General features: G+C 44.5%; 2 protein-coding genes across 2 annotated transcripts; both read right to left on the reverse strand.

Annotated features, from left to right (window-relative positions):
- Window positions 1-2,600, reverse strand: LOC139422279 (serotonin N-acetyltransferase-like). Its single transcript, XM_071173466.1, has 4 exons — window positions 2,515-2,600; window positions 1,804-2,090; window positions 1,345-1,499; window positions 1-1,161 (listed from the first exon to the last, which is right to left on the reverse strand). Exons 2-4 carry the CDS (start codon window positions 1,952-1,954, stop codon window positions 745-747), a joined length of 723 nt encoding a protein of 240 aa, XP_071029567.1. The 5' UTR covers window positions 1,955-2,090; window positions 2,515-2,600; the 3' UTR covers window positions 1-744.
- A 1,516-nt stretch (window positions 2,601-4,116) lies between these two features.
- On the reverse strand, window positions 4,117-21,655 carry LOC139421416 (sphingosine kinase 1-like). Its single transcript, XM_071172294.1, has 5 exons — window positions 21,603-21,655; window positions 11,625-11,774; window positions 8,443-8,537; window positions 8,181-8,296; window positions 4,117-6,841 (listed from the first exon to the last, which is right to left on the reverse strand). The coding sequence occupies exons 2-5, from the start codon at window positions 11,734-11,736 to the stop codon at window positions 5,989-5,991; spliced, it is 1,176 nt and encodes a 391-aa protein (XP_071028395.1). The 5' UTR covers window positions 11,737-11,774; window positions 21,603-21,655; the 3' UTR covers window positions 4,117-5,988.
- Between the last annotated feature and the right edge of the window lie 16 nt (window positions 21,656-21,671).

The following is a 21,671-nucleotide window of genomic DNA, read 5'->3' on the forward strand; positions in this document are numbered from 1 at the left end:
TTAATACATTATCATCTTTATTATATTTTTGAATAACAAAAACAGTACAAAAACATATTTATTAAAGATATGATTGGTTTCAAGGGTAAGACAGGTTCTGGTGGAGTAAGAGAAGATATTACATGCTTTGATTAACGCTCTGCACATATGACCCAAAGGGAAATGAATAGACAAACAGTTTCAGTAACAAATGAATCCAAATTGGTGTGGATGTAGCCTACTTTTCTCATCGTATGAAAACGGGCTTGTTAAGTCACTAGATCTACTGGCAGTCCAATGAAAGGATCCTCTTGTAAATCCTCAGATGTTTACAGTATACCTAATGCCCACTAATAGAGATAAAGAGGCACGGTTGAGCTGCTAAAGCCTGGTAGTCAGTGACGTCAGTCCATATACCATCAGAGAGGAGGGGGCTTGCAACCCAAACCTTCAGACAAAACTTCCAATAAATAAAACGGGAACATTTGCAGTAAAAATATAATCTCACACAGACAAAAGTCACACAATATATGTTCTAACATTCATTAGCATGTAGCTAGTTAACATTGAAATATTCACATATTAAATAACGTTAAATTAAAACATTGTAATAAAGCTTAAAGACTCATGGTCATGCTCATGCGTGTATGGTGTGCACTTTAGACTACCATCTTAGATATAAATGTAAATGTTTACATCACTTTATTTTACATCATAGTTGATATGTACAACAGGAATCTAATATCTTACTGAGTAAAAAAATATTTACACATCAGCAGGCTCAGGCTCAGTCCTCTGAGTCTGTTCCTCCAATAACAATGCAGACTCACTCCTCTGAATCGGTTCCTCCAATAATAACACAGTCTGAGGAAAACCAATAGCTTCACTGTTGCGCCGCATCAGTGCATGGCCCCTCACAGGGTACTGCATCTCTGTGAAGGTCAGTGATGCCACCGTGATGGAACAGCGGCCCTGCACCTTGAAGCCAGACTTCTGGTAGAAGGGAACCAGGAAGTCCTCGCACATGAGCACTGCACGGCGCACATAGGGCAGGCAGCGTAGGTACTGCAGGTAGCGCCACATCAGGATAGGGCCCTTGCCCTGCTGCCGGAAGGTTCGGTGGACCGCCAGCACATGGATATGAACTGTGGAACCTTTGGGCTTGTGAAGAGTTAGGGCGTCCTGCAGCAAAGGAAAAATGCAAATGTAGCTCAAGTAGAGTTCATTCAAGAATATGTATGGTGATGTAATACAGAGCACCTGATTGAGAAAAAATATCAGTGAGCTAATAAAAACACAGTAAGATATAGAGTAAATTACCTATGAATCAATAGGAAATTATATAACATCATAGAAGTGTCTTACTAGGGTGAGTCTGTCCTGGTCCCATTGGGACCCAATGATGAAGGCTACTAGTCTCCCCTCCTCAAACCAGCCCATGGACAGCTCTGGACACAGCGTGAGGAAATGACGCACCTCGTCAAGATGGAGCGGGCAGTCTCCTGACACAGATATAAAGGCTGGCGGAGGAAAAGAGAGACACGTTTTCATCATCCTTGGACTCACTGTATTTAAGAATGCCAAGGCGGATTCGTATCAGTGCATTAAACCTATAACAAGGGATTAATACAAAGTGTTATGGAAAGGAAGAGACAGACTGGCGCGCCCAGTCAACGTGCGTAAAGCCCAAGGAGAGGCTGTTGGCACGAGTTTTACGCGCGATTTAAGTACCCCTGATAACGCTCATACATTGTATATTCGTACCATTAATTCATAACACATAATACATACACACATTTATAACTGAATTTATGGACAACTTACCCTCTTTCTCGATTTCGAACACGCTGATGGCATCTTGCGTGTTGAGCGGTCGGAACTCGCTTGCTGGCAGTGTGTGTCTTCTTTGGCGCCCAGGAGAAACAGAAGGGGATAGGCGCGGTTTCAGGAAAGGCAAGGCGCCCACTAGAGACATTTTACAACTTTTATAACTCCAGTTGGATTACTTCGATATTCTTCTGTTCCTTCTATTGTTGTTTGTTTGCACAAGTCTTCTCTCTTGGCTGTTACACGAAGGTTAATCTTCAGTTTCCTCCTCTTGTTGGGACAGCCTGTGCACAGATGACCAAGAGGGAGTAGAATCCGTATTTATAGGATGTGGCCATGTATATGTGAGTCATTTTACAATTTAGAATATGAATAGTACGACGTCGGTGCTCATGAATGAAATAATAGCATTTGAAGCGAGGGAGAGTGGAGAGCAATTAACTAGAACCAGAAATGAAGCGACCTGAGGTCAGCTGCTTTACGCACAAATGGCAGTGTTGTGACAACCTGTTTATTAATTGCCTAGAGAATTAATGTACCACAAAATAGAGAATTAACCCACTGAATGTAATGAATTTACAATATGTTTTTTCCTCTGCCATTCGATATTTGTTTGCCATGATATGCAGATACTTATATGCAGATACTCTGAATTTATATGGTAACCAACAAGAGCACTGTAACTGAAAATAACGTTGCTTTACTTACCTGATGCAATCTCATCCGAACACTCTCTCTACCTGCCTTATTGTCTTATCTCACCCTCTCTTTATCTCCTCCCTCCTCTCTCTCTTGCGTGCCCTGAAAGACGTCCACCTCTTCATTATAAAGCCAGTGACTATTACTATGTCACGTGGCAGATTATAGAAGTTGTTTCCACAACTCGGCGTATTAGCTTCTATCTTCATCCCTTGAGTTTGACTGACACATGGCAAAGTGGATATTCTCCTGTATATTTGGGAGATATAGTAGGCATGGGGTAATTGTGGTCAACTCTTGCTCCAGCCAGGTTCTCTATACCGGTCTGCTAAGTATAGGCCTACAAATGATATTATTTAGTGGTTACTCTCTCAACAGGTGGATATTTAGAATGGGTATCCATGGTTAGAGGTAGAGAAGCTGTCAGCAGTACTGACATTGGAACACTGCTATCATAAAGATAAGATTAGTCTGGTCCTACAAGCAGAACTTTAATACACCCTCAAATACACAACACCTGTAATGGACAATATTAACCACTGGGTTATCATTTTCACTTTAGATAAAAACGAAAAAGACAATTAACAGTGTTAATGCTCTCTGGAAAAGATGGCTGCTAATGATGAACAAGACAGATTCTCTTGAAAATTTGGGAATTTTATTACAATTCAGTCGATACAGCATGATTCATGTATTTAGCTGTGGTTCTTACTAAATGAAACCCTGGAAAAATATAGATCTCTCTCCTACACGGGAATGATGACATACAAAATGACATGAATGCAATGAGAAGACTACAGCAGTATTTGAATATTAATAACAGTACTATGATGTAGTCACTCCACAGTCCACCCTACCAGCCAAGGGTACAGGATAGAGAAGATAACAGTAGTTCAACACAATTGCAATTACTCCACTCAGATGTGTTGAGACCAGTTGTTTTTTATACATATTACATAACAGTCACTAGGGTCAACAATGGATGTCCGCTTGTCTGTTCGGTTGAGGAGAGATTATATTCGACTGAAGAGAGATGATACTCAGTATACACAGTCTAGCATGAGCTACCGTACCTGAAGTGATTCAAATGGAGGTTTTTGATATTCAGATGGCAATATGATAAGTGATTGTAGTTTAATTAAAATGGCTTGTAATTGTTTTCATAACCTGGATACCAGTATGCTAGTGAATCAATGCAACCAAACATACAAATAATGAAAGTGAGCTATCATAATATTTTATACAGTACTACTGTTGTACCATAGAAACAAATGTGCAAGTACTTTGTCAGAACTTCCACCACTTGAACTGCAATGACTGGTTAAGGTAAATCCACTAGGGGGACCCCTCTCACTGCATAAAGAGCAGTGAGGTGTCCCAGAACGGGCCACATTGAAAGAATTTGCATAGCTAATCTCTTAATTTGGATATGTGCTTTAACTTGTGTATGCATGGTCTATGACCTTGTCAACACCACCAGCAGAGCCTGACAAATGAGGATTAGGTAGGTAGATAGGTATGTATGGGGTAAAAGGTACCATACAGTATGTTTAATATTATAATAACAAATGATTTATCCTGCTTCCAGTCCCTTTCTCTCTTTTCTCTTCCTCAATACTCCAGTATCTCTGTACGTTGTATATTTGGTACTGGCACTGACGCTGTATATAGCTTCCTCTCTTCTTTCTAATTTCTTGTGTTTTTTCCCCCTTGTTTTTTTTCTTATTATTAATTATATTTTTTAAATATATATACTACTGCACTGTTGGGTAGGGCTTTCAAGTTAAGCATTTCACTGTACTTGTGCATGTGACAAATGAAACTTAAACTTGTATTTATCTAAAGGCATATCAAAGTCAGGTACAGGCACAGACATGGAAGATTGAAATCAGAATGGGAGAAGTTAATGTTACATCTGCAGTCAGCATACCTTCAAGTAGAGTCATTTTAAGCATCCTTTTAGATTCATTATACAGTAAATTAAAACCCTTCCACCCATATGGCATTTTGAGCCAAACCAAACCAAGTGTGTGCTCTAGGATTAGTTAAACCAGTAATTATTATATCTCTGGGGTGAACCCGACCTGGCATGAACTGGTGCGAGTAGAACTGATGATAATGCTCACATTTGCGCTTGTCTCTGCTCCAGTGCACTAATGCTCCTGTGCACTAATGCTCCTGTGCACTAATGCTCCTGTGCACTAATGCTCATCATCTCCACCCCGACAAGAAAAAGGCCCCAGTAGACAGCACAGCACTCTGGCCTGGTCGCTCCAACTCTTATTGATCGAATCAATGTGCAAAACCCACTGACCCATGCAGTGCTGCGTAGTGCAAAACCCTGTTTCCCTTCTTAGTGTGTGCTTGGACAGAAAACAACAGAAATATTTATATTATTTTATCTACAATAGAACCGTTCATAAAAATCGACAATGGTTCTGTATCTTCTTCAACTGCTTGTAGTTCCATCAGCTAGTATTTTTCATTCGCCCATAAAGCTTCAGAATAAGGACACATTAGGTGCTGATGGCTCCAACATCTTGTGAAGGAGGAGGGAGTACAACCTTAACACAGCTAGAAGAAAGGAATCATATGTAGCAGACGAGACCATCCCCATCCTTGCTGAGTGCTCCAGATCTGAAAGGGAGTGTCAAGCCTGTGTGTTTGTGTCAGGAAGAAGGTGGTCCAAGAAGCATGTTGGTTTGAGCTGCAGCAGCAGCAGGGTAGGAGATAGGCAAGATATATAAGAAGGTAACCTCAGCTGGCCAGGTTCCTGAACCTCCATGCTGCTTTAACACGACCTCACTAGCACCTAACCCCTTCCACCCCATCCATTAAACACAGAGGTAAAGGGGAGGTTTTCACTGGTGAGAGGGAGAAGAGTAACCTAATATCATTGGTGGAGGTCTACAATGCTGCATTCTCCAACGTTGTGCTTCTCCATAGAGAACCTACACCCATGACTCAAACAGTATATCCTGAGGGGGGAAGGCCTACATGTCAGGCCCGTGTCTCATCCTCCACAGAATGATTACCCCGGGGCTAGATAGCGGACGTAGAGCTGGTTGCCTGCCACATCCTCGCGGGACAGAAGAATGTGCTTCTCTTCACGTGTGTCACACTCATTAAGTCAGACAGCGGAGCACACAAGGTACTCCTCAGCAGTGGGCCCCTACCTACTAAACACACCGCTCACAACACACTATCATACACACACTGTCATACACACACACTCTTAGCTGAGACCAGCCAGCTGCAAGAACATCCATGGCTTTGACCCTGAATGAAGCATGGAGAGGAAAGGGAGGGATCTCTAAACAACAGGACACAGAGATAGATACTGAATGTATCTGTAGAAAAAAAGAGGGGGGATTCTCCAAAGGCTGATATAATGTCTTTGGCACTTTGTATATACAGTAGACAGAGTAAGAAAGGGAGCGAGAAGTCAGAGCTGTGGGGAGGACAAACTCTCAGAGTAGATTCTCAGCCTGAGATGAGCCTGGCGATTCCTTCATGAACCTGGGCCTGTACTGGCCCGTACTCCACCATCTCCCCGTCCACAGTGATCGCTCCCTCGGGGGACAGAGGCTCCAGGCGAAAAGCCTTCACCCTCTCATACACAAGGTGTGGGCAGCCATTAGCCAGGTGCCCCCCCTTCTCCATGGTCATGAAGAGTGTGAGCAGGGCTAGTCTGGAGATGCCTGCACGCACATACAACAGGTGGATGAAGCCGTCGTCTGCTGCGGCCCCAGGGGCGGCAAACAGGTCCTCAGCCAAGTGGGACTGGAACATGGCCAATACCAGTACAAAGTCTTCCTCATTCACTACTGTCCAATGATCAGGCACCGGCTGCTCCAGGTCTGCTAGGAGCGAGTCAGGAGGCCCCTTCTGGTTGACTGGTTGGGGCTCGGTCCTCATGGTTGTGATGGCAATGTTGGAGGAGTTGTGGGCGGTGTTGTGGTTGGAGTTTGTGATGTGGTTGTGGCGAGAGTTCTGATTGGGGGAGCTGTTGGGCCCACAGGGTAGAGAGGAGCAGAGGGAGGAGTTCTGGGGTGTGAAGGGAGGAGCAGGCAGGTATGCCAGCCTACCCTGATATACCTTGAGGGAGGCCAGGCGCATCAGCGTACCAACCAGGAATCGCATGGGGCCAACGAGGCGGTACTTCTCGCTCTCAATGTCGACGTCGGCCACGAAGCCCCAGGCCAGGGAGAGGAAGGAGAAGATGCGCTCGCTGGAGGCCAGGTGGACAGAGACCAGGTCGAGCCGAGTCACCAGGCCTTTACACAGCAGGAAGCCACAGCTCAGCAGCAGCTCCTTACCCCAGACCGGGGGAGACCTGAAGGGAGTAGCAGTCAGCTCACAGTAGACTGAGGCAGTTAGGTATCAGTCTGTGGTTCAATTGAGCCGGAGCTACTCCTTCACTTAAAAGTAATGACCCTAACCCTAACTCTAGAATGGTAATACATTGTACTTACAGCAGTAACCCTAACCCTCGCCATAACCCTAACCCTAGGTTCATGTCCACACGCCGGTTAAACCCTAATCCCATTGTTTTAAAGTAACTGTCCAGTGAAAATCTCACATTTAATTTAATTCATATTCTGCTAACTCATACCCAAATAATGTTGTTGACTCATCCTATACTCGTTTCAGTGGCCAAAGTATAACTGGGAGAAAAACTTAAACTGACCATTTCAAAAATGCTTGCTATCTCCTCATAGAGTATGATGTCGTACTCCTGAGGAGGATGAGCTGGCCAATCAGCAGTCTAGAGGAGGATGAGCTGGCCAATCAGCAGTTTACTCACATTCATATTTTTAATGACCGGTACACTGTACACCCACACCATTCCGTTGTTGGGGTATGCCCACACCATTCCGTTATTGGGGTATGCCCACACCATTCCGTTGTTGGGGTATGCCCACACCATTCCGTTGTTGGGGTATGCCCACACCATTCCGTTGTTGGGGTATGCCCACACCATTCCAAACAGCTGCTTTTTAACATTCTTAATTACAATTATTTTGGAAGGAACACTATTTAACTCATATTCATATTCATTATAGGTCATATTTCATAGAGATCTGGAAACACTGGACAGTTATAGTACTTTAAACATAACCATCTGCACTGTCTGACTGTAAGATAATGGGGTTAGGATTGAACTGGGGTGTGGACATGAAGCTAGGGTAAGGGTTGTGGCTAGGATAATGGTTGTGGCTAGGGTTAGCTTGGTTTGAGTTGAACAGGGGTGTTAGGATTAGAGTTGTTCATAGGCTGCAAAGCTTTATTCAACTGTGATAGATATCTGATGTTATACAACTCGCTGTGTATTTTGTTGTTGTTTTTCTGTTGATGTTGTACATGTAGGGGGCTCATATTTCACAAACAGCAGTAATAAAGGCGGTCCAGACACTACCTCAGTAGTAGTCCACTGAATTTCCAGTTGCTCTAGAACCCATTACATCACTCCATTAAAAGTAGCTATCTTCTTGGACTTTATGAAGTGTGAAGCTGAAGCAGACACTATCTCTCTCCCTTGTCTCTGGAGAAATGTGCCTACTCTGCCCAGTCAGATAATGTGATAATTACATCCATAGAAAAGGGATAAATCACCTTGTCACATTCCATTCTACTGTACTCTATGCATTTAAATGTCTCATTAGTGGACTTACTTAGTGTAGTGGTGAACAGAGGCTGCCAGGGCGTTGCCCGAGCCCCCTGGTAAGATGCCCAGTGGGGTCTGGATGGCCTCCTCCCAGTCCTCTCTCTCCAGAAGACCATTCAACACCTGACCGGACAGGCAAACACACACAAACAGCATCAGGCCACGACCCTCCAACCCCACAAACCCCACTGCTTTTTCAGTCTTAGGGAAACTTTAGACAAGTTAGCTATGCTGGAAACGTGTTCATGCAGTGTCTATACTTGGCGCACCTCGAACAGCAGCCCGTCTCCTGACAGGATGACCAGAGCGTCCCACTGTGACAGATCAGTCTCTCTCACCAGGTCCCTCGCATGGTTCTGGTGCTCTATGGGGGACAAAGAGAAACGCCATGAGAGAGAGGGACAGGGAGGAGGGAGGAAAGAGAGAAGGAATAAGGTCAGAGAGATGGCCTCCCTTCACCAGAAGCCCCCAGGGAGGGATCAGTGGGATGGGAGAGAAAAGGGATTCAATTTCCCTCTATCAGTCCATACATATCACATTAGACCGTGCAGCGGCTATTCAACTGGCCGATGGCAGTCTTCAAAGCAGCCGGGCCTTAGTGCAAACATCTGCCACTGCTGTGATAGTTGATGTGACGACTGGGGCCGACTCTGTTTGTTTAGTGGAGTCTTATTGGAGATGTCCTTGAGACAGTCGCACTGCAGGGGGTCTTATTGGAGATGTCCTTGAGACAGTCGCGCTGCAGGGGGTCTTATTGGAGATGTCCTTGAGACAGTCGCGCTGCAGGGGGTCTTATTGGAGATGTCCTAAGCACACTGTCTAGCACCATTCTGCCAGCTGAGACGTGTGCAGTACTGTGTTTGTTTGTTTTTGCAATTGTGTGTGTCTATGCCTGTGTCTCTGTGGGTGTGTTGAGGCATTGTCATCACAAGGGCATTACTTTTCTGCTTGAGTTACCGTATGTGTTGAGGTTTGAAAAATGACCGGACACTCCATTACTACATCGACCCCCCCTCCTCCTCCTCTTCTCCTCGTCTCCTAGCATAACATGTACCTGTCCCCTAGCCCTCCCTCACCCACTGAGTTTCCTTTAAGTCCATGCTGTTTGGTATGTATGGGGAGACTGAGAGCGGAGTGATGTGGTCCTGTGCTGTCAGGCAGAGGGAGGCTGCTGCGGCTGACTCAGCACTCTATGCTGCTAGCTGGAGGCTGAGGCTGCACTTCCCAGCCCTCTCCTTATTCACGGGGTCACTGCCACACACAAACACACATAGACAGGGGCTACCTCACTATCTCTTGACTTTCTGGATTTTATGTAATCCTCTCTTCTGATGAGCTATAGCTTGGTAGCTACTCTCTGTTAATGTGATATGAACCAAGGTCCCTTTTGGGTTAGGATGATACATATCACATTAGATGCCCAATATAACGTTTTTCTGCTCTCAGTTTCTGAATACATACCTACTTCAACATTGAACTGTTTTCCACATGAGCTCCCTCAGTTTCTGAGGGAGACAAACATGCAGGTGCACACAAGCACATGAACACACACCACAGAAACCCCCAGATTTACTCCCTCGCTGAAAGACGATCCTCTCAGTGTGCCTTAGTCCTCTGGCATTGACTAGTAGATGACATGATAGTTCTGCAGGGCTCCATTCTCTAAGTGGAGGCAGGCAGGGCAGCGAGGTGGCGCTGGTTAATCCACTCAGACAGGCTAGCTACAGTACCCAGGCAGTGGAGGGGAGTGCCGTGCTATTCTCCCAGCCCCAGCTCCCAGCAGTCCCAGGTCGGCATCGTCACGCCGACCATCGGTAATTAGACTGTCTTTTTTCATCACCACCCAGATGCTAACCTGGGGCCTGGGTCCCCTGGGACTGAACTCACACTCTTTCTCCTCTCTCTCCTCTCTCTCTCCTTTTTCAGTTGTTTCAAAGATTAAGAAGGCATTGAACAACTCATAGGTGTCTTGGTGATGGTTTGTAACGCTGGCAGAGATAGTTTCTTGTCAGCTATACTGGGTGATGGTGAAGTATAGGTGGTGGAGTTAATGTGTAGCTGAAGTGATTTTTAAAAGTATTTCTGGCTCCTTGGATTGTTCCTGCTGCTCAAAGATACCTGACTTTTATTCAGTGAAAGGTTATGCAGAGTTCAGTGACTTTGAACTCACTGCTACTGCTAGTGAAAAGCAGTTGAGAGTATATAATACTGGGAGCAGGGGATCCAACAAGGCAGTGCAGTCAAACACTGTGTGTGTGTGTGTGTGTGTGTGTGTGTGTGTGTGTGTGTGTGTGTGTGTGTGTGTGTGTGCGCGCGTGCGTGCGTGTGTGTGTGTGTGCGCAATCAGGACAGTGAGATAATAGGGCTCAAGCAGGTAGGTGTGTAAGGGACTGAGTGTTGACCAGTGTGTGTAAGGGACTGAGTGTTGACCAGTGTGTGTAGGGGACTGAGTGTTGACCAGTGTGTGTAGGGGACTGAGTGTTGACCAGTGTGTGTAGTGGACTGACCAGTGATGACCAGTGTGTGTAGGGGACTGACCAGTGATGACCAGTGTGTAGGGGACTGACCAGTGATGACCAGTGTGTGTAGGGGACTGACCAGTGATGACCAGTGTGTAGGGCACTGATCAGTGATGACCAGTGTGTAGGGACTGACCAGTGATGACCAATGTGTAGGGACTGACCAGTGATGACCAATGTGTAAGGGACTGACCAGTGATGACCAATGTGTAGGGCACTGACCAGTGATGACCAGTGTGTGTAGGGGACTGACCAGTGATGACCAGTGTGTGTAGGGGACTGACCAGTGATGACCAATGTGTAGGGACTGACCAGTGATGACCAATGTGTAAGGGACTGACCAGTGATGACCAATGTGTGTAGGGGACTGACCAGTGATGACCAATGTGTAGGGACTGACCAGTGATGACCAGTGTGTGTAGGGGACTGACCAGTGATGACCAATGTGTAGGGACTGACCAGTGATGACCAGTGTGTGTAGGGGACTAACCAGTGATGACCAGTGTGTAGGGCACTGACCAGTGATGACCAATGTGTAGGGACTGACCAGTGATGACCAGTGTGTGTAGGGGACTGACCATTGTTGACCAGTGTGTGTAGGGGACTGACCAGTGATGACCAGTGTGTGTAGGGCACTGATCAGTGATGACCAACGTGTAGGGACTGACCAGTGATGACCAGTGTGTGTAGGGGACTGACCAGTGATGACCAATGTGTAGGGCACTGACCAGTGATGACCAGTATGTGTAGGGGACTGACCAGTGATGACCAATGTGTAGGGACTGACCAGTGATGACCAGTGTGTGTAGGGGACTGACCAGTGATGACCAGTGTGTAGGGACTGACCAGTGATGACCAGTGTGTAGGGGACTGACCAGTGATGACCAGTGTGTAGGGGACTGACCAGTGATGACCAATGTGTAGGGACTGACCAGTGATGACCAACGTGTAAGGGACTGAAGCCTCGGTGAGCATGGGCTCGATTTGCCCGGAGAAAAGCTGGAGAGCCTGGCCCCGCCCACTCTGGGGGTTCACCAGAACCATGACCCTGCATGGCCGCCGTACCTCATAGTACTTCACATCTGAGAGAGAGAGAGAGAGAGAGAGAGAGAGAGAGAGAGAGAGAGAGAATAGAAAAAGAGAGCAATGGAGTGAAAGATGTAGATAAACAGAAGAGGGAAAAATGAATAGTTTGTGAGTTGGTATTCTCAAGTTGTCATGGGAATAATTGCTCCACTTAATTTTCTAGTATCAAGGAAACATCAATCATGCAACTCTCCATTGTCTTCCAAAATGTTTTTCTGACATCAATCTCAGACATGTCAAAGAGGTTATGAAAGGAGTCTCTACCCTCTCGATCCCTTGGCAGAATACCATTGTTCAAAAAGATAGCATTAAACAGTGATGCCAAGCGCAGTGACACCATTCACTCACAGATGGTGCTTAACGTTATTGTTTTTGTGATCCACTTATTTTTCCCCAGAAATGTAAGTCTAACAAAACACATGCCACCTCAACTCATTCGCCTAATGTTGTAGTTGAAGATATGCTCCGGAACTTTTAAACCTCCCGCTTTGGGCTGGATGTGTCAATCTGCAGTTTTACCTAAATTAGCCACAAATCCCTAGTTTTAAAGCGACAGTTTTTCTGTGCTGCGCCATTTTCCCTACATTTTCCCACACGTGAGCCAGACACCTAGCAATTTGAGTTTCAGCCAATGAGCTTCAGCCAGCTGCAATATGAGTGAAAGCTAGCAAGATGCACACAGAGCAGAGCGAGAGAGAAAGCAATGACGTGGTGCACATGTCTGCACATATGTGAGGTAGTACACCATTTTCGGGGACTACTTTTGGCTCATGAGTGCTACTTTCAGAACTACTGGCTAAAAAGTATACACAAGTACCGGATAATTTCTTTAAGTAATGCTACTCTGTTATGATCTGTGTGGTTATCTTTAGAATTATTACCAGACACCAACGGAATAATTAAAAGCTGGCAGAACTTGTTCAGATGTTGCAGAGCGCCATGAGAGATAATTTCAGAGACAGTTGTTTTTAACTCAGGATGAACTCCTAGCCTCTGATACTGTAGTTACTGTAGATGCCCTTGTCTTTCTGCACACTGTCTTCTAAATCATAAGAGAGATTTAGGGCTGTCCCCGACAAAAACAAATCTTAGTCGAGAGTCGTCTGTTCTTTCGACCAATAGATTGTTCCAAATTTAAAAACATGTATTTTTCCATTTATAGACACACCCTATGTTTGAATAAAAACAACTATATGCAGGCTACTTAGCTTGTCTGATGCTTTAAGCACTGCGATTAAAAATGAAGACACACAAATTACTAAAGAGGAAGCCAGAGATCAATAAGCCTAACCTGTTCCTGACCCGACCCTCCTCCTCTCGCTGCTGCTGGGCTTCGCAGATTCTGCCATTATGCTCCTGAAGTTGTTCCTGACCCGACCCTCCTCCTCTCGCTGCTGCTGGGCTTCACAGATTCTGCCATTATGCTCCTGAAGTTGTTCCTGACCCGACCCTCCTCCTCTCGCTGCTGCTGGGCTTCACAGATTCTGCCATTATGCTCCTGAAGTTGTTCCTGACCCGACCCTCCTCCTCTTGCTGCTGCTGGGCTTCACAGATTCTGCCATTATGCTCCTGAAGTTGTTCCTGACCCGACCCTCCTCCTCTCGCTGCTGCTGGGCTTCACAGATTCTGCCATTATGCTCCTGAAGTTGTTCCTGACCCGACCCTCCTCCTCTCGCTGCTGCTGGACTTCACAGATTCTGCCATTATGCTCCTGAAGTTGTTCCTGACCCGACCCTCCTCTTCTCGCTGCTGCTGGGCTTCACAGATTCTGCCATTATGCTCGTGTAGTTGCCAGTAATAGAATACACCAGCGGTTGGCAGCCTTTTCCATTTGGAGTGCCAAGTTATCTGACCATTTCTCCTGATCTGCGTGCCAGTTATGATTTTCATATGCACATATTTGTGGAAAAGTTTCATTTAATTTATATTAAAGTCCTCGTGTCTCAAAATCAATGTCATGTGGTTAATCACAATTCTATCTAAATGAAAATTAATCAAATAAAAAAATAACTTCTATTGCCATTGCCAATATGTAAAAATATCCTGGGCTCTAAGAGTTTCCCAAACAGACACAGCTGTAGACTATTTGCGCAAGGGAGAAGAAGTAATCAGGCAGGCCTATTTTATGACGTTTCAACCGGATCAGAGCATGAGATTTTTTCACCCTTTCATGCTGAGTGGTTATCAAAAGGGAGTGAATTTCTCAATTAGGCTACGTTAAGGAACTATTGTGATTCCCAATGGATGTAAAAACAGAGTGTTTATTTGTTGTTTGAGGCGAAGGAAAGATGACTTTGAGAAGCTCCACAGGGATTGTGAGTTAAGACAATCAGAAATAGTATCAGATCCCCAAATGGGCACATTTATAGGTCTACATTTGTGTGCAGGCCAGGTAGCCTAGGCCTACTTCTATGTGTAATCAGGTGCATGTCCTTACTCAAGATTGACAGGAGCGCTTCAAACAAAAGACAGTGAATAAATTGACAACTCGGAAATGGAATGAAATAAACCAAAACTTAGGATGTGCATTCTGCCAACAACGTTTCCACTCCTACAATGACAACGGTAAGACTGTAATAATAATATAGTTTTTAGCACCTGGTATTCCCAGGCGATCTCCCGTCCCAGTACTAACCAGGCCCGACAGTCACAAGCATATTTTTTTTACCCCGTTTTCTCCCTCAAATTAGGTCCCATGGCTCCTTAATTGGCTCGGGAGAGGCGAAGGTCCTCCGAAACATGACCCGCCTGGCCGCCTACTTCTTATCACACTGCTCACTTAACCCGGATGTCAGCCGCACCAATGTGTCAGAGGAAACCCTGTTCAACTGATGACCGGAGTCAGCTTGCAGGCACCCGGCCCTGTCACAAGGAGTTGCTAGAGCACAATGAGCCAAGGGAAGCCGCACCAGTCAAACCTTCCCATACCCCGGATGGCCAATTGTGAGCAGTCCTATGGGGCCCCGGTCACGGCCGGTTGTGACACAGCCTGGGATCGAACCCCGGGCTGTAGTGATGCCTCAGTACTGCGGTGCAGTGCTTTTTGACCGCTGTGCCACCCAGGACCTGTAATTATGATAAGATATTGAATCTATTAACATAAATTACCATAAACAAACAAACATTCCAAATTAGAAATTATGGTAATTAATACTGTGGTCTGCCATCCCTGAGGCCTCAAAATGGATTAGTCCACATAATTTATTTTTAATATATTTTCCACTGCTCGACTAAAAAAATCTTGGTCAAGCAACAACCTATCGACCAATCGACTAATTTGGGTCATCCTTACAGAGATTACACTTGTTTGTGGTTATGAGTAGTACTTCAGACTCAAATGAACCCTGTCAGACATTATCAATACCGGATCAAGGTTGGCAGTTGAGCATTATCCTCTGAACCCTGCATGTGAGTGTGAGTCTGGTTCTGCTGGGCATTGGGACCGGTCCCATGGGCCTAATTGGACACCTGGGAGCAGTGAAACAGCCATTGCGCTGCTCTGTGAATTCCATCCTGTAGCCTCATGCCAACAGGACTGGCACCAGTACACCCTTACCCTGCTGTGCCACTGTCCCTCCACACAAGGCCCCTCTGTCTTGTTCATGCCCAGTGCCGTCTGAGCGGAAATGGCCTCCCCTGTCCCTGCCCAGAAATCCAATTACCAGCCGGCTGACCTGGAGTGGCACCTCCTACTCATTTGGCTCCTGTGCAGGGACAGCAGAGGTACCGAAATATCTCAAAGTGAAGTGTGAAACCATCAGAAAGAGCAGTATTAAGACAGTATCAAAACACAGTCTTGCTAACTCTTCCCCATTCATACAAAGGGTTGTCATTGTATTTTTTTCTTCACACTACACAATGTGGCTTTTATACACAAAAGGCTCTGACTACATGTCTTTCAGACACAATGGTGGATGCTGCCGTTTGGTACATAACTTTTAGGGTCCGTTTTTCCACTCAAGTGAGGTCAAATGAGCTCTATAAAATGCTCTCAATACAATGAGCCAAATAAAGGCTTTGATAAAACAGTTCAGGGATGACAGAACAATCGCTGCCTCCTCAGGGGTCAAAGCCAATGCTGAAGTCCTTGTGCCTCAAATACAGAGGCGGTTTAACATCCTCCCCTGACAGCTTGTGAGTAGGAATTCAGCACCGCCTTTACCACCACAGAACACGAGATATTTCCATGTAAGCAATATCATGCTCTGCTGTATTCTGCTGTGTTTCCTGTCTCCTGACTACTTCAGTCTCCTGTAGCAGTACATTAATGGTTGCTTGGGGCTAAAACTAAAGACGCAATCTAGACGTTGGTCTACTCATTAACTTGGTAACGTTACTTTCAAACATAGGGCCTCCCATTATTCAAAAGCCTTCAGCTCCCAGAAGCCTCAGAGTATATGTCGAGGAAGCATTTCCATGGTTCCTGGGTCAATAAGAGGTGGGCTCTAACATATGTGCTCACAGGTGATCTAATCAGTCAAAGACCGGTTATCATTATTAGGTCTATCTATGGTAAAATTGGGTATAGAAAACATATCGAGTTGACATTAAAAGAAGTGTACGTTTGTGCACCTATGGACAGCAACTAGAAATACTGTATAGCTCTGTGTTTCACTTATCACAGGAAAAATACTCCTTCACATGGATACAGCACGAAAGCAAAGCTATCCGAATTGAAGTTGGTTATCAGAGCTTGATAGTTACAAAAGTTTCAGTTGCAGTCATACATGGTTCATTATAGCATTGTTTACACCTTGCGCTAACATGTGATCTGATCAATATGATCCAATAACTATGTGATCAAGGTTTGTCGTGTCTACACATTGTATTAAAATGTGTCTCTTATCCGTTCACTGTGTCCGCATTGTGACCAGATTAGCTGGTGCCTCCCTGTAAGCTAATTATTTGACAGATATTCTTTCAAAATAACATGAATGTATTTATTTTAAGACAATTACTGGTGGCGTAAATCAATGTTGGTATCTGTCATTGATGTTTGAGGCTGGTATAATGATCATTTAAATAGTTTGACCATTCCAGATCTGTTTACACTTGACTGATATCCAGACACAATCCGTGCCTGACTACCTCAGGAAGATCTGATTACAATCAAATCACAATGTGTCTTTTCATCGTCTACACCTGTCTAAAAATGTGGGCACAATCAGAATGTTGACAAGATCAGGACAAAAGGCGCATGCTAGAACTAGGTATGAACAGGGCTTCTGTTGCAGGCGGTGATCTTCACCAGTCAAGTTGGTTACAGAAACAGTGTGGACCCTAAATGATAAGTCATATTTTGTAACATGCTGCCCAGAGTCATTTCTGTGGAAACAACCTTTTAGGTCCTGTGTGTGTGTGTGTGTGTGTGTGTGTGTGTGTGTGTGTGTGTGTGTGTGTGTGTGTGTGTGTGTGTGTGTGTGTGTGTGTGTGTGTGTGTGTGTGTGTGTGTGTGTGTGTGTGTGTGGTTAAGTGCCTGTGGGCAGATGTGACCCTGACTCATGCTGAAGGGATGTCTGACAAGCAAGCTAGTGTGTGTGTTTCTCTGAGGAAATGGGTAAACAGAGAGGTGAGGTGGCTGAGTGTGAGTACTAACAAGTACTGAGGCTGGGATCAAATGAATGGAACTGATTAGCTGATCAACTTTGCTGTGTATGTTCAATCTATTACTAAAGCAATAAATATAGCATTACTAAACACATGAATTTAGAACATAATATCTCTCATTATGTCCACACATTATTGCATTATTGCTATGACACATCACTCACTATAAGTGAAAACTAGCCAGAATACTGAGGAAAACAAAAGACAATGCTGGTAGAAATGGCTTTAAGTGAAAGCTTGCTGTCTCAGGTGTCCCCAAGGTATAACACTACCTCCATGACTCAGACATAGCTGGCATATCTGCAAACAAGCTTGAGTGAGTCCAAGATTAGGGTTGGGGGTTAGACACCCAGCCCACAGAGGTAGAGCCAGGGGCCCTGACAGCCTGTCACAGGCAGGCCTGTCTGAAGGAGCAGAGCAGGAGATGAGGGCTCCGGGGGACCAGCCTGGCTAGGGTGAGAGGCCACTGATGTAGCAGGGGCACCGTTCAGCTCTTGTCTCCATCACTGAGAGACACTGTGGCGTCAGAAGAGCATTGGGCCATAGGGCGATATCACAGTGACAGATACATACCCTCTCCGTGGAACACACACAGAGAGACAACATTTTGACGTTTTAAAGCTAATTTCCTGCAATTTTACACATTTTGCCATGGCTTATGTTGTGTTCTTGTGCTATCTGAGTGACTCAAACGTTATAACAAAATCAATGGGGGCCATGACATTTTTTAACATTTTAGATTCTCCCTGACTTTTTATTTTGGTGATTGTTAGTTCTCAAAGATGATCTTATTAAAAAATATATAGGTCCATTATCTTTTCTATCTGGTTTTAGTCGTATAAGTTCACACTGAAAACATTTTACCTTCCTGAAAGTCAAGACAGACTGAATTTCCTTACAAAAATGCAGACATTCATTTTATGGTACCTCTAAGCATTGCAAATAGCAGGATATTACCTTCCATGGCCTTTGATGTGCAAAGGTACATCACATTGTTTGAGGATTTCATTATTTACACCTCATTCAGTCCGATATGACCTGGCTGCGACAGGAACTGAATGGTAGACTATAGATACGTAAACACACACTGTGCAGTCCTTACCCAGTCAAGCTGTGACTGAACCACAATAAAACAGCTGGAAAAGGAATATATCTACAGTCTCAACAAATTGATGTGGTATTACGCACTGAAAGTGTCTGATAGCTTTCCCTAAACATTAACCTTATAGGAAAAAAAGAAATTACCTTCTTAATCCAACCTATCCAGCTGCATCACCAGATAAAATTAAATTAATTAACATAAATATCCCTTCATGGATTAATCGGTCCCTCAGACGTTCATACACCCTCTAGAACAGGGATTAGTTGGTCCCTCTGACTTTCATACAACCTCTGACTTTCATACGCCCTCTGTCCCTCATACATTAAGGTCACTAATTAGTAAAGAACTCCCCTCACCTGGTTGTCTAGGGCTTAATTGAAAGGCAAAACAAAAACCTGCAGACACTAGGCCCTCCATGGAATGAGTTTGACACCCCTGCTCCAGAACAAAAATTAATGTGGCGTATTTTGTTGCATCTATTAGCTTCCCAATACTCTGTTGAATACTGTATTATTGTCTGGCCCGAATCTTGAATGCTAAAAAAAACCATATCAATTAATGATATCATTGCATTATGCAGTAGTCACTGTACTACAGATGGGGAAGCCTTCTTGTACTAGAGCAGGAATCCTGAGTCATGCCACAGTTCATCAATTGTTAGCATTTCAATGGCTTATGATCAGTAGCTATCGAAAGACACTTCATTAATATGTGCGAATTGACATTTAAAAAATGTTCTTAGGTGGCTTTTGAAGTCCAGTAGGCCAGAGAGAATGCTTCCAGTTACCTCTCAGGTCAGGTTACCATCTGTCTTCTTGGCAAAGCTCTGAAACTCCAACTCCTGCTGGCTCCAAGCCTAAGGTGCAACTCACACAAAGACCCTTGTCTCAGTTGCCTTGGACACCTAAAGGGCAATTCACGGGGCGACCTAATTCCTTATTCCACCAACACCTGACTCCATTTCTGGCAACCAACATTCCAAATCCGTCACTGCCAAATCAAATATCCGTTTCCTCTAGAACTATGCCACTGAGGGGTCTAGAGAGTGCCCCTAAGCATGGGCCCCTAAGCAGATAATAGGCAGGCACCCCTGTTTTATGGACAATTATCTTCACTCTGTGTAATGGGAAATATTTAAGATGAATAAAGTTGTTATTCAGTTAAGATAATTAACACAATGCTTAGCATATGTACACTGTATATGTTTTCCCGTTCTGTAATACATGATTTCCAGTGCTCTATTTATGATACTCATTTGTGTAGGGGTTGATGGTCACTAGACCTGTCACTGAATGTTATGGATTGTTCTCATATCGTTCGATAGTGATTGATGCCAGAGCTACTGAGGAAACAAGGACTGGGCACACAATGACATTATGAACACTGTGTGATTCTGTAGCAGATGGCAAAGTCACTGTCTGTTATTTTGACTTCATTACAAGGCTCCCGGGCTGATGTTTAGAGAATATTTGGTACTGTTTGATTAATATATAAGTGCCTTCTCAGAGAAGGACCGTTAGAAGTTTTTTATGTTTCTATGCTGGAGGGTGTCTCCTTCTTGCAACTTAAACCGATTAGATTTATGATTGACTATATCCTCGACAGCTCTTCTTTTTGTTCAGATGGAAATTCCCTTACATTCTGCCTATTTAGGCCCATGGCACATGCACTCCTATCTTATTTGTGTGACTGTTCTTGTCTATCAGCGTATCAGTGTTTTGTTCCTTGTCATGTTCTATGTTTTTGTGTGGAGCCCAGGAAGAATAGCTGCTGCTTCGCAAGAGCTAATGGGGATTCGAATAAACTAATAAAACCAATCTAATAATGCAATTTAACGAAGCACACATTAATGTGAGACATTTCATCTTGTAGCAATAACTTGGATAAACTCAATTCAAGATAATGTGCGATATTTTGACAGAATGTCATATGCATAGTATTTTGCATATGGCTCTCCCTATGGCAGCTTCATCCACACCAAATGATCTCCTCAGTGAGTGATAACTGGGTAACTAGCATCAGCAGCACTGTTTCATGTTCAGAACTGATTCAGTAGGGTCTCTGCACATGGACCTAAGTCTATGACATGGACTGAAGCTTTCAAAAGCAGACATTTGAATACGGTTGTGTTGTAATAAGGGTTTTCCTGATCCAAGACAACCGGCATACGCACCATTAGATGAAAAACTATGAGTTTAATCACTTGAGTACTTGGGTTCAGCTATGTTGCTTTTGCGATGACTAATTTACCCCTGACAAATTATACAGAAATTTCACAGATGCAAATCTATGCAAATGATTTCACTCTTGAGAAAGGTAACTGGCAGTCATCCTCCCACAGCAGGTAATGCTGGTTCTTGGGTGTGAGAGATGAACAACATTCCATTTCCAGGACATTCCATTTCCTTCTCCAAGCTTGCCCAGTCAGTTGGCACTTAAGCCTATCCTATTCTATAGAAACCGAGTAAGCAGGTTGTGAATTACTGGACCTTAGGTGCAGTATGGGATAAAGGGGATGGAAAGTTACCCTCACATTTTGAACTGAATTTATAAGCCCCATTTCCCTGGGCAAAGTATACAATTCCTCCGAAATAAATGAGGAAACATATAGACACACAGTATATGGCAATGATGACAGACTTTTCAGGTTATTCATATAATAATATAATAGCCTAGAGTTTGATGCCATTTGGCAAAATAAATTAGAACCTACGCCCTCATCAAACATAACTATACCAGAAAGAAACAACTGTTTTATTTAAACTATGCAGCCTTGCTTCTCACCATGTCGTCGGGGTATCTGGCGGATAGAAGCCTCTCTGATGGCACGCGCCCATCTCTCTGCCTCTTGAAGATTAGTGAGAGGGTCCTGGACCAGTGCGACCCGAAAGCACTGCTCTACTTTCTGCCGGGCCATGCCTGTGCTTATCCATCGCCTCTTGAACGGGTAGAAATAGGCTGTAAAGAACGCCCCAACGTCCGCTTCGTCCTCCACTTTATAAGCCCGGCAGCCAAGACAGTCGGCTAAATGGAAAACCACCTCATCCTGTTCAAGTGACGATGATATATTTTGTATAGTGAGAGCACTCTCAGTCAAGCTCACAGAATATCTGACCTTTGAATTGAGCGAGTCCGTGAATTCTCCATAAAGCCCTTCCACGACACCATTGCGCTGACGGGATGG

The sequence above is a fragment of the Oncorhynchus clarkii genome, chromosome 12 (assembly GCF_045791955.1).
Source record: "Oncorhynchus clarkii lewisi isolate Uvic-CL-2024 chromosome 12, UVic_Ocla_1.0, whole genome shotgun sequence".
In the NCBI taxonomy this organism is placed as follows: Eukaryota; Metazoa; Chordata; class Actinopteri; order Salmoniformes; family Salmonidae; genus Oncorhynchus; species Oncorhynchus clarkii.

What these genes read in the sequence shown, in the direction of transcription:
- LOC139422279 (XM_071173466.1), bottom strand. Translation starts at nt 1,954, where the DNA reads ATGTCTCTAGTGGGCGCCTTGCCTTTCCTGAAACCGCGCCTATCCCCT. An exon ending in GTTCGAAATCGAGAAAGAGG is followed by an intron (nt 1,500 to 1,803) that starts GTAAGTTGTCCA and finishes TTCCTCCGCCAG; the next exon opens with CCTTTATATCTGTGTCAGGA. An exon ending in ACCAGGACAGACTCACCCTA is followed by an intron (nt 1,162 to 1,344) that starts GTAAGACACTTC and finishes CCTTTGCTGCAG; the next exon opens with GACGCCCTAACTCTTCACAA.
- LOC139421416 (XM_071172294.1), bottom strand. Translation starts at nt 11,736, where the DNA reads ATGGTTCTGGTGAACCCCCAGAGTGGGCGGGGCCAGGCTCTCCAGCTT. An exon ending in TTACACGTTGGTCATCACTG is followed by an intron (nt 8,538 to 11,624) that starts GTCAGTCCCTAC and finishes TGTCCCCCATAG; the next exon opens with AGCACCAGAACCATGCGAGG. An exon ending in TCTGTTCACCACTACACTAA is followed by an intron (nt 6,842 to 8,180) that starts GTAAGTCCACTA and finishes TACTCCCTTCAG; the next exon opens with GTCTCCCCCGGTCTGGGGTA.